We start from the raw sequence: 12,788 nt of genomic DNA, 5'->3' as shown, positions 1-12,788 counted from the left end.
GGAGCGAAGTGGACGCCCTTTGAATCTGGCCACGACCTTGGAGGATAGTCGGACTCATTCATATTTCTTTGCTCAAATCATGATGTGCATCAGATCGCGACGCGAGCATTTCCAATCATGTTCATGTTTGTCACGTGAAATAAAAGCGAGCAGCAGTTCAGTTTGATTCAATGCACATTTGTTTCTTTTGTGCAAATGCAGAAAGAAAGCGAGACGGAACAAAAAGGGGAATTACCAGCATCCGCCATTTGATTTGAACGGGTTTTGTCTCAAAATCTCATTACGAATCAGCGGCGTATGTTCCCAATGATTGTGTTAGTTCTAAATAGCTCTATTATGTGCACTGAGAACAAGTGTCAGAAGTCAGAATCCGTGGCTTATTTATGATAATGACTTTTACAAAAAATCAAAAGACCTGCCAGACAGTAGACAGACACTGAAGACCGCCTCTTACAGTTTTCCTCAGATAAAGGCAGCTTTCTATACAAATCCATTTTTCCCCTGACATAGCCCGGAGTCTTTCCTCGCCTGCCCCGAGCTAATCCTCATTTCCACATTCTCGCTGAAGGGTTTGGGCAGCTGCCAGAAGTCACAGCCTTAAAGTTGGAGGTTACATCAGGGTTACTGCATTGAATAAAAAGTCTGGAAACTTTAGGTCAATTTTCCTTTTTTGGTCAAGAAAAAAACCCACTGGGAGCATTTGAGGTAAAAGTCTTGCTTGTATTGATTGAATATCAAAGATACAAAATAAAAATAAAAAGGTGCTGCTGCTTCATACCAAATAAAGAAATCATTGGCATGTTGGTGAATTTCAGAAGCATTTTCAAAACTGTATAAAACCAGTAGCTGCTGTAAGATATTATGAGAACGTGGCAACATGCTCATTGATGTTCTGTCACGGCTGTCCAGTCAAACAGCCTGCTTTGGGATTATGTGCTAAACATTTCTATCTGTCCATCATAGTCATGTTGATATTTAACAGCTGGACTGAGCCAGTTCCAGTCCAGTAAATTCTGTGTTTTAATTTGTTCATTACTTTGTAATCAGGCCACATTGGGGAAATGTGCCACAAGAACAATAAGATACTTTTGAGTATTTATAATTTTCTATTTAAATTGGCTAATTGTAATAAATTTCATAATGTGATTCAAAATCTACCTGAAAAAAAGGGATGGCTGCGATTTGTATTTCAATTAATTTCAAAAGTGGGTTTTAAGGGCTTTAAAATCAGGATGACTCGCTCCTCAACAGTAACCGTTCTGCTGGTACATTCCTGCTTCCACAGTCAACCTCAGTGACGAAACACCCACATTATCTGTTTGTGACACATTCATTTGTTAAATCTCTTTGGTGTGTTTCCTGCAAGTATGTGAATGTACTTCTGACATAATCTTGTTGGGTGGGTGGGGTCGATGGCGATGGGGGCTGGCCAATTTGGTTTGTGGTTATGCACGTGTGTTGTGTGTGTGTGTGTGTGTTTCAGAGCCGCAGCTGAAAGGCATCGTGACCCGACTGTTCAGCCAGCAGGGCTTCTACCTGCAGATGCAGCCGGATGGAACCATCGACGGCAGCAAGGACGAGAACAGCGACAACAGTGAGTGGAGCCCCGCGGAAGCTGCAGCTTCTGACACGAAACATGACGTGGCAATCAATCACATGGGTTACGTAATGCATTCACACATCTTAGATGCTGTGCCGATTAATTTAGAATTCTTTTATAACTGATGTAGAATTAGTTTAAGATTGGATTATGACTAAACTTACTTACCGTTATGCCTCAGATGGTTTATGGCTATGCATGCAGCCCTCTAAAAAAAAATTAAAATACCCCTTTCATCGTAAGTAAATACAATATTTATGGTGCCCTGGTTTCTCTGTTAACCACAGCATGGTAATATACGCCACAGTGTTTTCAGTGATTCAGCCCTGGAACATGTTTATAGACGTTTAAACCACTTCCTGATACTATACTGCAGCCACACAGCTTCAAGAAGATCCCTCCTCGAGCCACTTCTTTGCAATATTTCACCGCCTATCGATTTTCCATAGTGGACAATCAGTGGATAAATAGTCTCCAGGGGAATATACGCCATAAATGCCAACCTTAAATGTGTCATCCTCCTCTACTCTCGCAGGAAGAGAAAGGAGGGATAACCAGTCGTTTGCGGGTAGATTTCTACACGAAAAAAATATTTACTTAAGAGAGTTTCCTATCGGAATTGAAATATCAAGGAAGTGATATGTCGGGGGAAGAACAGTCGCCAAAGCGATAATGACAAGTCCCAGTCTGGACTGAAGCCAGACAGGAAACCAATCTCGACCTTTCTCCCCTAAAACATCCTGATAATCTTTGAAGGAATCAGGAGCCAAAGTTCCCAGAGCAGTCATGCCGAGAAAAGAACAGCCTTCCCCTGTTACTCGTCATTTTATGTTTAATGAGGGGATAGATATTCAGTGTAAGTACAGGACAAGTCTTCAGGACAAAAAGAATTACTGCACAAGAGGATGAGAGATGAAAAATAAAATAAAATGAACATTTACTGTCTTTTGGCCTCTGCTATATTTAGGGGTTAGCGAGGTCCTTTTGTTCGTAGGTAATCCTCTTGTAAAGTCGTCCCGCTTGTCCCAGGGATGGAGGAATGTAGTGAATAATTCAGCCACTGGAAACTAAAAATACCAACATCTCTGCTTGTATGCAATAAATAATTCTCTATATGAGAAATCTCCAGCTCGGAGAATGTCTGAAGGACGACACAGAACGAGAAGAGAGCGAGTCAGGGGTGGGGGGGCGGCAAGCAAAGAGTGTTTGGAGAGATATTAATGACACGCTATACGTTTGGAATGCAGGTCTTGCACTGAGCTATTGATTGCCCCGCTGGATTATTACAATACTAGATCACACACACACACACACACACACACACCCTGCTGTATCCTCAGCAGTGGTAGACGGATTGCAGCAATTCATTTCCAGGGAGAGGTTTAGCATCCTGATGCTGCGTCCTCCATACCGCTTTGTGCGCGACATGAACCCAGAGTGCTTTTATATGTGTATTTTATTTCTATGACGAACCGAAGGAACGGCAACGAAGACGAGGAACACAACTGAGCAGTGGAACACTTTGTAGACAGGGACATCCTTGCTCGCCTGACCGTGAACCCACTTTACAGCAATTCATTAACAGCAATGTTCAAGTTTGAGCAGCTATTAGCTTGACTGTCATCAGTTGATTGCATGTACTAAATATCACATACACACACACTGAAGCGCAGAAAGATAATTTCTGGCGAAGAGACGCCTGCAAAGTGTTACTTGTTCACGCTCCATTGCTCTCGGTATTACTGGTTGATGCATCCGTCTGTGAAGCAAGACTTTTTTATGACCTGCAGATCAAGTCACTCATGTCAAGTGCTTTTTCATCGCTGGTGTGGGTAAGCACTGTCAGCAAAAATAAATTAAATACATTTTCAAGAACGCATTTGATACTGAAGCAAGAGTGTGGCAGCTCCTATATCTTTGGGTTTGCATTTCTCTCCACCGCGCCCTTGGCTGTTGTCTTTTGGCAATTGGCGTTTTTCCAAACATTTTTTGGCCTGCAAATGCCTCTTCCTCAACATACCTGCAGGATTGTCTTGGTAGCGGATTCCTGCTCAGCTAGGAAGACTAGCAGTTTCAAGGATTTTGCTTTACTGTCTTGTATGAACCCATTTTGTCTGGCCGTTTGGGGAGATTCCCCAGTAATCGTTTCACTCTGTGCCCTTATCAGGCGCCCTTACAGCAGTCACTGTAGATGTATTTAAGGCGTCCATTGATTGCGTGAGGAGGAAGTAGAAAAGTCAGACAGACAATATTTTGGCAGGCAAATGAGAGCAGGGACAACAAAATGTACTCTGAGAAAAATAGAGTAGTTGAAAGACAGATTTATTTGTCTCTTGCTCTCCTGAGTTTGAAGTTAATGTTAATAGACTTTCAGGACTTCCTATTGCACGTGCGTTGGACTCGGATTTCAGTGACAGGCATGTGCCAGAACTATGGACACTGCGTCTGAGAGGCACTGCAGTCGTCGGGGCGTCAAAACCAGTGGACATGAAAGGCAAGCTGAAAGAGGAGTGAGGGAACAGATAGAGGAGAAGAGGAGGGAGTTATGGCAGACAGGCAGAAACTGCTAAGCAATGGAAAAAATGAGATGCATGAGAAAACAAAATTCCATGTGCTAATGGCCTCATAGTCTGCCTGTTTATTCCCAAACATGCAGCCCGGAAGGGTATTTGCAATTGCGAGACCTGCCAGCGAGTATCGCCTGCACTCGAGGCCCGAGGGCAGAGTTGAACCATTGGCAGGTGAAAGCAGCGCATCGATATTCATTGAGTGAAATTGAATCTGCTCAGAGGACAGACCTGTGTTAGCGCGTCTGCTCTTATCTGATAGTCCCCCATTGCCGCTTGCCCGACAGTCAGTCATTCCAACAATAGAGTTTGCCCGCAGTATACTTCCAACCTTTAAACCTTAGTCTGCAAAAGACATTCAAGCTCATTCATCGGATGCAACAAAACAGATAGAAATACGATGCACGTGTGACGTCAAATAAAATGAAACATGGCGTTTACAGAATATAATAAATCAGTTTGGGACATCTTCTTATTCTCACATCTGTGTCATCCTGATGGGAGCTGTTGAGCATTTATAAGTATCAAACCTTTAATTAGGGATGTACAAAAGTGTTTTTTTTTTTTTTAACTTTATTTATTATTTATTTATCTCCACAATCAAATTTTCCAAAGAAAAAGCATTCTCCTGATCTTATTCATAAAAACAGATACGTGCAAATCTGAAAATCAACAACAACATGAAGGTACAAATAACTAAATTATATAGTTTAAAAAGAAATGTTAGCACATTCCCTTAATTTGGTAACATTCTGTACAAAGTGTATGGTAATTTAATCTACTGAGTAAATAAATGATCAAATACAGCTGACTGTGTGGTTGAAGACATTGTTATTGAGCTAGCCGGGTAAACCGCTTGTTGGATCCACTACAGTCCTTCTTATATCATTTCATTTATCAGTCACCTGAAAGTTTTTTTTTTATCTTTCCTCGAAGGTCAATGCTTTTCTGTCACACTGTTTGCATTCCAGCAGTCTGCATCCTGTACGCTTCGCTTTGCTGCTGACAGCCAGCCAAAGAAGAGATCAGAGGCTGTCGCGTTTACAAGTGTCATAAGTGAAAACTCAATTGTCCTTTTGTGTTTCTTATCTAATATCTGTTTTGTCTCAGTGTCTTTGAATCCATGTCACCCTGTCTGATCTGCAGCCCTGTTTAATCTAATACCTGTGGGCCTGAGAGTGGTTGCTATCCAGGGAGTGAAGAGCGGCTTCTACATCGCCATGAACGGCGAGGGCATGCTCTACGGCTCGGTAAGACGCACCCTTTTGCCTCAGTTTTCTTGTTACCAGCATGTGTATTTGTTGTGGTGGTCAGTATCTTTTTTTTTAATGCTAAGCCTAAACCCATGCGATAACTTTCATCTCTATTGCATCTGAAAGCTCCTCGGATGTGTGTTTGTGTTGCTGTGCACCCTTTTGTTATTGTAGCAGCACTGAATATGTTTTACATTTAATTTGACACCAAGTTCAGTGCTCAGTCCTTTTCTTTTATGGGCTTCTGGAGACTCATTATGCAGCAGTTGTAAACAGAAAAATCCATTGAAATCCACTGCCTATTGAGGTGGATAATTCTTGCATTCATTAGGGGATACCACACGGCCAGAATGCAAATTTTAGTTAGTAATGTAAGCTGTTTTACTTGTTTTTGATGTATTGTTTTAGTAGTTTCAGCAAATTCTAATTTTTCACATTAGTTAAATACACTGTCTGACCCTAAAAGGCCGATTCACGCCTTCAAGTTAGTGGAATTCATTTCTTCATATTAGCAAAGGTACTCTCTTGGGTTTTAAGAAAATCTCAAGCGTCAGTGTGCGAGTGAATATTGTGAAGATGGGTATTTTATTTGTAGTGTGACATAGGAGAATCATACAGACTCGTGCTGGTGGCAGTTGCACGGGTCAGGGTGGGCAGGGTCGTACATGTAAGTTGGAGAAAGCAAGTCATAGCTGTTACAATGAGGATGAAAATGTGAATCTGGAGAATGAGTGGCAGAGACAGAGAGAGAGAGACAGGGGTATGGTTGATCCTCATCCACACCGCATTGTCACCCTTCCTTTGTTGGGACCCGAAAGTTCTGGATTTAAGAATTGGTGTTTTAGTTTTGCTCTTAATTTTGCATTTTCAGGTGCTTTCCATGACATCCTTTGCCGTGGTCTATGCACTTCCCTTTTTGAAAATGTTTGCTAAATAGTATAATGCGTGTAATAATAGAACACAATTTGAGTTTTTGGGTACATCCCTGTCCTTGGATGTAAAAAAGCTGATCCATGCCAGACTAACACAGCTCCAGCTTCATTTAATTTTAATCACCATTTTTATAGTCAGCGGAATCCGTTTTCACGTTTACATCACAAGGAGCGGCGGCACTTGTCAAATGGGAAGTTATGTTTGAAGGAAAACTTGAAAAGCCATTATGGTCAAAGCCATAAAATCAATCCAGTTGCTCTTAGGCGAAACAGGAGATGTAAGGATACGTCGGCGAGCAGAATGCTGTGATCAGCTGGTTTGCAGGGAGGCTTAGGAGCCTTGGAGAGCCACAGAGCACACATAAAAAGGTCAAATTAAACCTGCAAAACTGCTGGGTCAAAGCCCACCCCCACATCCCCTCGCTTTAATCTTATTTTACTAGTTTAATTTAGCAATGCAGATGTATGAGGACTGCTAAGTGGGACGCTCACGCCATTATCAACAGCCTCCATCACTTTCGTTTCTCATATCCACATTTACTTTAATTACTATTTGTCCTCTGCATCTCTCTCCTGCCTCCCTCTGTTATTTGTCCCTGCTCCCGTCTCTCTCTCTTCCTCAAGGTCTCATTGTACTCTTCTTCTTCTCCAGGCCGTAGAAGTTTGTCACTGCTGGGTTTGTTAGTCTTCCTAACATTTGAAAGCAGAGATGCACAGTCCAGATTCCTGGGAGCTGATGACTGGGGGACGTTCTGCTACGTCTCTAATATGTTCTCTCATTTTTCCTCTCCCTGCTTCTTTGTGCTGGTCTTGTTAGAGAACAAATGCAACGCACTTCTGTAGGTTGGTGATGATTTGCAGAAGTTCTGTTGCAGCACAGAGGCCTCGCTCTGTTTTATGAGCTAGACATCATGCATGTCGGCGTTTATAGCTGTCAGTTTGCAGCTGCTGTTGATCATTTCAGTGGTGCCGGTGTAGCCTTGGGTGAGCACGATGATAACGCTTGTGTGGAGCGTTTAACGATGAAGTGCGTGGGGGCTGAGTTGCTACAGCGAAGAGCTTTGTTCCATTATTTATAACGGTTCTTCGTATGACCTATTTTACTGCACGGTGCAGTAACTACCGTTATCTATCTATCTATCGCTTTATTCTACTGTCCTCATACCTACTTTGTGTTTATCTATCTATTTCATCTCTCTATTCTGTCTATCTTCTCTATGTAGTATATTTAGCTGTCTATTTTGTCTATCCACTCCACAGTATCTGTCTATCTACTTTATCTATATTACAGTAAAGAAACACTTACACAGTGCCCCCTGTTGTTTACTGTTAATTTCTTTTTCATGCAAAACAAGCAAACTTTAAAAATGTCTTTAGAAACCACAACCACAGAGATCTGGATTATGATTCAACAAACTTGATTCTTGGTATTTACAATGAGGATCTTTCATACTTTTTTGGAAAATCCTGGCCTCTATCTCACAAAGTTGAAGGAAGTGTTCCAGAAATTGCATTCTTTCCATCCACTCTCCCTTGGCCCATTATTCGTTGCGGCAAAACCTTCAGAGCCCGAGGGATGTCTAACAGAGTTGCTGTGGAAGGTCAGGCCGAGCCTCAGATTTGTTCGGTTGATTCATGACACTCTTTCAAAAAAATCTTCTTGTGTCTCTGGAGTAAATGTTTTTAGTTTATTTTGTTGAATGGAAAACTATTGTGAAGTATTTGCAGGTCTTTGAAGGCCTATCTTCAGTTTATTCTTTAAGTGTTTAGTATATAAAATGTTTTATCCAAATCCCAAAAGGACATTTTCAGGTTGACTTTCAGAAAACTTCCAACAGACAATCAATTTTTTGTATTTATTTTTTTGCTAGATGGATGATGTCACCAACAAATCCATCATCAAAATTGTTTGGTACTACAATACAGCCAAAATTGCATTTGTGTGTTGATGATGCGCTCTCAATAATAAATTATAGAGAGACGCACGGTGCTTGTTTTCTCCTCCAGGACAAACATAGCCTGTTTGTGATTTGATTTTTAGTAATTTTCCATCAATGTCCTCTCTGGAGAAAGTTAAGGAAGGGCAGAGACTTCTTTGAAAGTAAACATCCTGGCAGGGTCAAACAAGTGAGAAAGACTATTGTTTAATGTAAGTGATGTCTAGACAATCCCGACCTGAATCTCTCCCGGAATAATAATTAGCTCCCAGGGAGTGCCGAGGTCTCAGATTCTCATGGGGGCTGAATCTCTTGGATGCAGCAATAGTTGGAGCCAATATTTAAATGGCCATCCCCCTCCTCCTCATACCCTCTGCATATCTGAAGGTCAATGGAGCGCTTCTTAATGCAGAGCTTAATTGCTCAGATGAGCCAAAGTCTGATTTGGATTCAGGACTCGTTCAACCCAGTCTTCTGTCAGTTCCACCCGGTTGCCTTTGCCTTGCTTCCTGATGGGATTTCGTGTTCTTGCAAACAAAGATTTACTGGTTCTCATCAAGACTGTATTGTGACGAATGCCTTTTGTGCAGCCATAATCTGCACCATTTTCATCCTCAATTCTTGTGCTCCAGCTTTTGTTATGACTTGCTTTGTTTACTGCACATGTGTCAAACCTGTCCAGTGGAGGGCCGAGACACTCCAGGTTTTCTTTCCAACCATCTCTCCAGCAGCTGATCTCACTAATGATCTCCTTCTCTCAAATCAGAGATGTTGATAATTACAATCACCTGCTTTATTGGCCGGCTGGAAGGAAAACCTGGAGTGTCTCGGCCCTCCACCGGACGGGTTTGACACCCCTGGTTTACTGGATGTTACACCGCAATTAGTCTTCGGTGGAACACCATGAGACCATCATGCAACCAACATTCTGACTGGCATTGGCCATTTGTTGAAATAACTACCCGTCAACCATTGCATGAGTTGATTTTGCATGCAGATCACATTACAAGCCAATTTCATATAATTACTTTAGTGATTGGCCACATGTTTGTTGCATTTAGTTTGTGTCCATCCATCAAGGTGCATTTCTGTGCCCTTTTTTCCCACTGTATAATCACCATATGGCCATTAATAAAATCTCATTAATCACAAGAGACTCCTGCCCTGGCTCTCCACTTTATATTTCAACGTAGTCTTTCACAAACAAGGCATTCTGTCAAAGCTGCCAAAGCCACTTACTTTCACACATGCCATTCCCGAGCCACAGCGAGGGCGCGTTCTAATCTGCCACAAGCCTTTTTGTAGACTTAAACAGACTGCTGTCCTTGTGGACCTACTCAGAAGGGATTCTTTCATGCATCGCAAAGCAAAGCGACTCATGTATAAAAGTTAGGATGGTAAGCAACACCAAAGTGTTTGTGTGTGTTTCTAACATGTGACTATCTACCCCCCCACACACACACACATGAACAAAGAGAGAGATGTCTGCAGTTTGGCAGTGATAAAGGTGCCTCTCCACAGGGCTTGTCCTCCACTCCCGCTGAACAAGGAGACATTTTTACACCACCGACCACAAGACCTCACCTTGCCCAAGTCCTTCACACAGCTTGCTATGCACTGCTGCGTCTTGAAATGGGCAGACAAATGATTTGCCTCAAGGAAAGTCAGTATATTACGCTGCGTCATGATATGTAAAATATTGGAGTAGAAAGAGACAATTTCCTCTCAGTAGGCATCAAGTGTGCGACACAGTTTGTGCCACACGCTCGCGAGGGCGGTCGTAAAGTCGAACAGTCGCATAGGTTGTGATTCGACGACCCCCCGTCAATCTTACGGCCGTGGAAGAGAAGGAAAAAAACAACGTTCCCTCTAAGGTGCTGATAAGATCTTCGCGCATCGAAAATCTACGTTGCGCACAAAAAAAAAAAATCCAACCTAAATTGAAAATAACATAAACATGTAAAAATTCATTCTGTGCTATTTTTCACTTAGTCAGTGAGTGGCCGGTGACTGGCTGCCCCGGCTAATGATGAGATTCACATGTTTTTACGCATCTAATAGACACCATTGTAATCGGAGTTCCAGGACTCTCGCGGGACCACAGAACACACGTCCTTTGCTTTGAGATTTGCTTTCAAATGTAAAGTGTGTTTGAAATAAAATGTATTGTCATGATGTTGCTCAAAGTTGTCCAAGGGACTGTTTAGGGAGCTTGTGTGTTTGCGCAGACGCATGAAAATTTAGAGGGAACATTGCTGGAGAGAGTTGACAATGAGACGAAGATGACGGATGAATGAATGGTGCCGGAGTCTCAGCAGGGCAGGGTCTATATACCAAACAATGCTAAGTGGCAAACGCATGGCAGGTGTGTCTCCAGGTGTTCTGCGGCCACGCCCACACTGCAAGACATAGAAAAATAGAGTTTAAGAGAGGCAATTGACGCGGGAGACAGATCCATCCGTATCGAATGTTCTGGCACTAATTTGTCATCACTAATATTTAGTTACTGACATGGGCAAAGTGGAAAAACACCAACCAACCAAACAATGTTCTATTTCCCCCCCCCTGAACCTTAAACACTTTAAACGACCCCACATCCACTGTATCCATATCTTTCTCTTTCTGTCTTTTGCAGGAGATGTTCACGCCCGAGTGCAAGTTCAAGGAGTCAGTATTTGAGAACTACTACGTGATCTACTCATCCACGGTGTACCGGCAGCAGGAGTCAGGCCGGGCCTGGTTCCTCGGCCTCACCAAGGAGGGACAGGTTATGAAGGGGAACCGGGTGAAGAAGACAAAGCCTTCGTCACACTTTGTGCCGAGGCCCATTGAAGGTATGTGAAAAGGGATCTTTTGAATGTTATTTATTCTTTATGATGATCGCATTTAACATGAAGTTCACATATCTAAGGCTTATTATAATCACTTAGCCAGAACAACTACACAATAAGGTACAGGATATTTCAGAGTTAGCCAACGTAAAGCAGTCCATTCCCCAGCATTCATCAATCCAAGCCCAGAACACCATCAAGAAGGAAACTGAGCTGTTAAATTATTGCTGATTATCAAAAATGTTTTGGCAGATCCAGTCATTCCATTGTCCCTCAGTGTGCCTTACTGTGCATTTACTGTGATGGATTATGCGTCCGAAGCGAGCCTTAATGTTCCTCTGTGTAACATGGTGGCTGTACCTATTTGTGCATTTTATGTCAAAAGACTTAAAATGTATAAAAAACAGTGTATCATCTTCTAAAATAATGACGTTAATATTTAGAGAAACATCTAGAAATGACAAAATATATCTATTCATAGGAGAGATATGGTGCTTTGTGAGGCGGAGCCGACCTTCTTGCTAAGCTATCTGATGATAGATTTAGCATAGACGGAATGTCTTAAAATAAAATGCTGATGTGGCCCCAATTCCCAATTTTATCCCTCCTAGCTTGGTATAATTGTCCCTCGACCCTCACACCTGACCTTGTTCCTGTCTTCACATTCGTCTTTTCAATTGACTGTCATTGTCTGAGCCCGCTCTCTTTTTCCTCTCCTCCTCCCGTCTCCTTTACAGTTTGCATGTACAGGGAGCCTTCGCTGCACGAGATAGAGGACAAACACCGCTCGAGGAAGAGCTCAGGGACGCCCACCATGAACGGAGGGAAAGCGGTCAATCAGGACTTCACATAGCAGCGGGGGGAGGGGCTTCCAGCAGTGGGGGTGGCCTCATCCTGGCTTAGTGGGAGGGGCCTTAGCAAAACTCACCTCCGTCCGAAATAACGCACTAACACCCCCTCTGAAAAGAGAGGGTGCTGCGACAGGGAGCTATTACTGTACACCCAACAAAAACTGAACTGTTGCCTGTGAAATTCTTTCAGATGAGTTGAGAGAGAGGGAGAGTAAGAGAGAGAGAGAGAGAGAGAGAGGACAAGACTATTTCCAATCAGGACTTGACCAATATTTTATGCAAAAAAAGAGAGAAAAAGCTGTGATAAATAAAAGGAATGGTGGATTCTATTCACTCAAATACAAATAATATCTATCATGTCCAATTTATGCTGTGATAAAGGAGCTTTACTAATTTTATAGCATTCATTTCTTTTGTAAATGCTGTTGCATTGTTATTTTTGTCAGTAATTAATGTCAAATCATCACTAATTTGTTCACTATTATCCCAGATAATATCATTTTGTTTGATTTTGTGATGTAAGAAAACGATTTGTTATTATTTCTACCCTTTTTAAAAAAGAATAATAATTTGATCTTGTCACACCGACTGCTCTGGTGTGAAGCTAAGACTGAATGTATTTGGTAGTCCTCCGTGTTGGACTTCAATGAAAACCCAAGGTAGGAGGTACTGTAATTTACTCAGGTGTGTACTGTAAGTGTAACTAATGGGACTAATGGGACAGATAAGGCTGTTTCAAATAACCCAATATGAGTATGTTTTTCTGCTAGGACAGGACAGGTCTGAAACAAGCGATACGACAGAGAGCAGTCTAGGA

General features: G+C 42.2%; 1 protein-coding gene across 1 annotated transcript; it reads left to right on the top strand.

Moving 5' to 3' along the window:
* The first annotated feature begins 1,476 nt into the window (after window positions 1–1,476).
* fgf12a (fibroblast growth factor 12a) lies at window positions 1,477–11,973 on the top strand. Its single transcript, XM_068748344.1, has 4 exons — window positions 1,477–1,594; window positions 5,314–5,417; window positions 10,925–11,123; window positions 11,858–11,973. Exons 1-4 carry the CDS (start codon window positions 1,543–1,545, stop codon window positions 11,971–11,973), a joined length of 471 nt encoding a protein of 156 aa, XP_068604445.1. The 5' UTR covers window positions 1,477–1,542.
* Window positions 11,974–12,788: the final 815 nt, after the last annotated feature.

This window comes from Brachionichthys hirsutus, chromosome 15 (assembly GCF_040956055.1).
Source record: "Brachionichthys hirsutus isolate HB-005 chromosome 15, CSIRO-AGI_Bhir_v1, whole genome shotgun sequence".
Taxonomy (NCBI): Eukaryota; Metazoa; Chordata; class Actinopteri; order Lophiiformes; family Brachionichthyidae; genus Brachionichthys; species Brachionichthys hirsutus.
Note: the sequence above shows the minus strand (reverse complement) of the source record. Positions and strands in the feature narration are given on the sequence as shown.

Excerpts from the sequence above, each read along its gene's own strand:
- fgf12a (XM_068748344.1), top strand. The coding sequence starts at position 1,543 with ATGCAGCCGGATGGAACCATCGACGGCAGCAAGGACGAGAACAGCGAC. Across the intron at positions 1,595-5,313 it reads GGACGAGAACAGCGACAACA|CCCTGTTTAATCTAATACCT; the intron begins GTGAGTGGAGCC and ends TCTGATCTGCAG. Across the intron at positions 11,124-11,857 it reads TGTGCCGAGGCCCATTGAAG|TTTGCATGTACAGGGAGCCT; the intron begins GTATGTGAAAAG and ends TCTCCTTTACAG.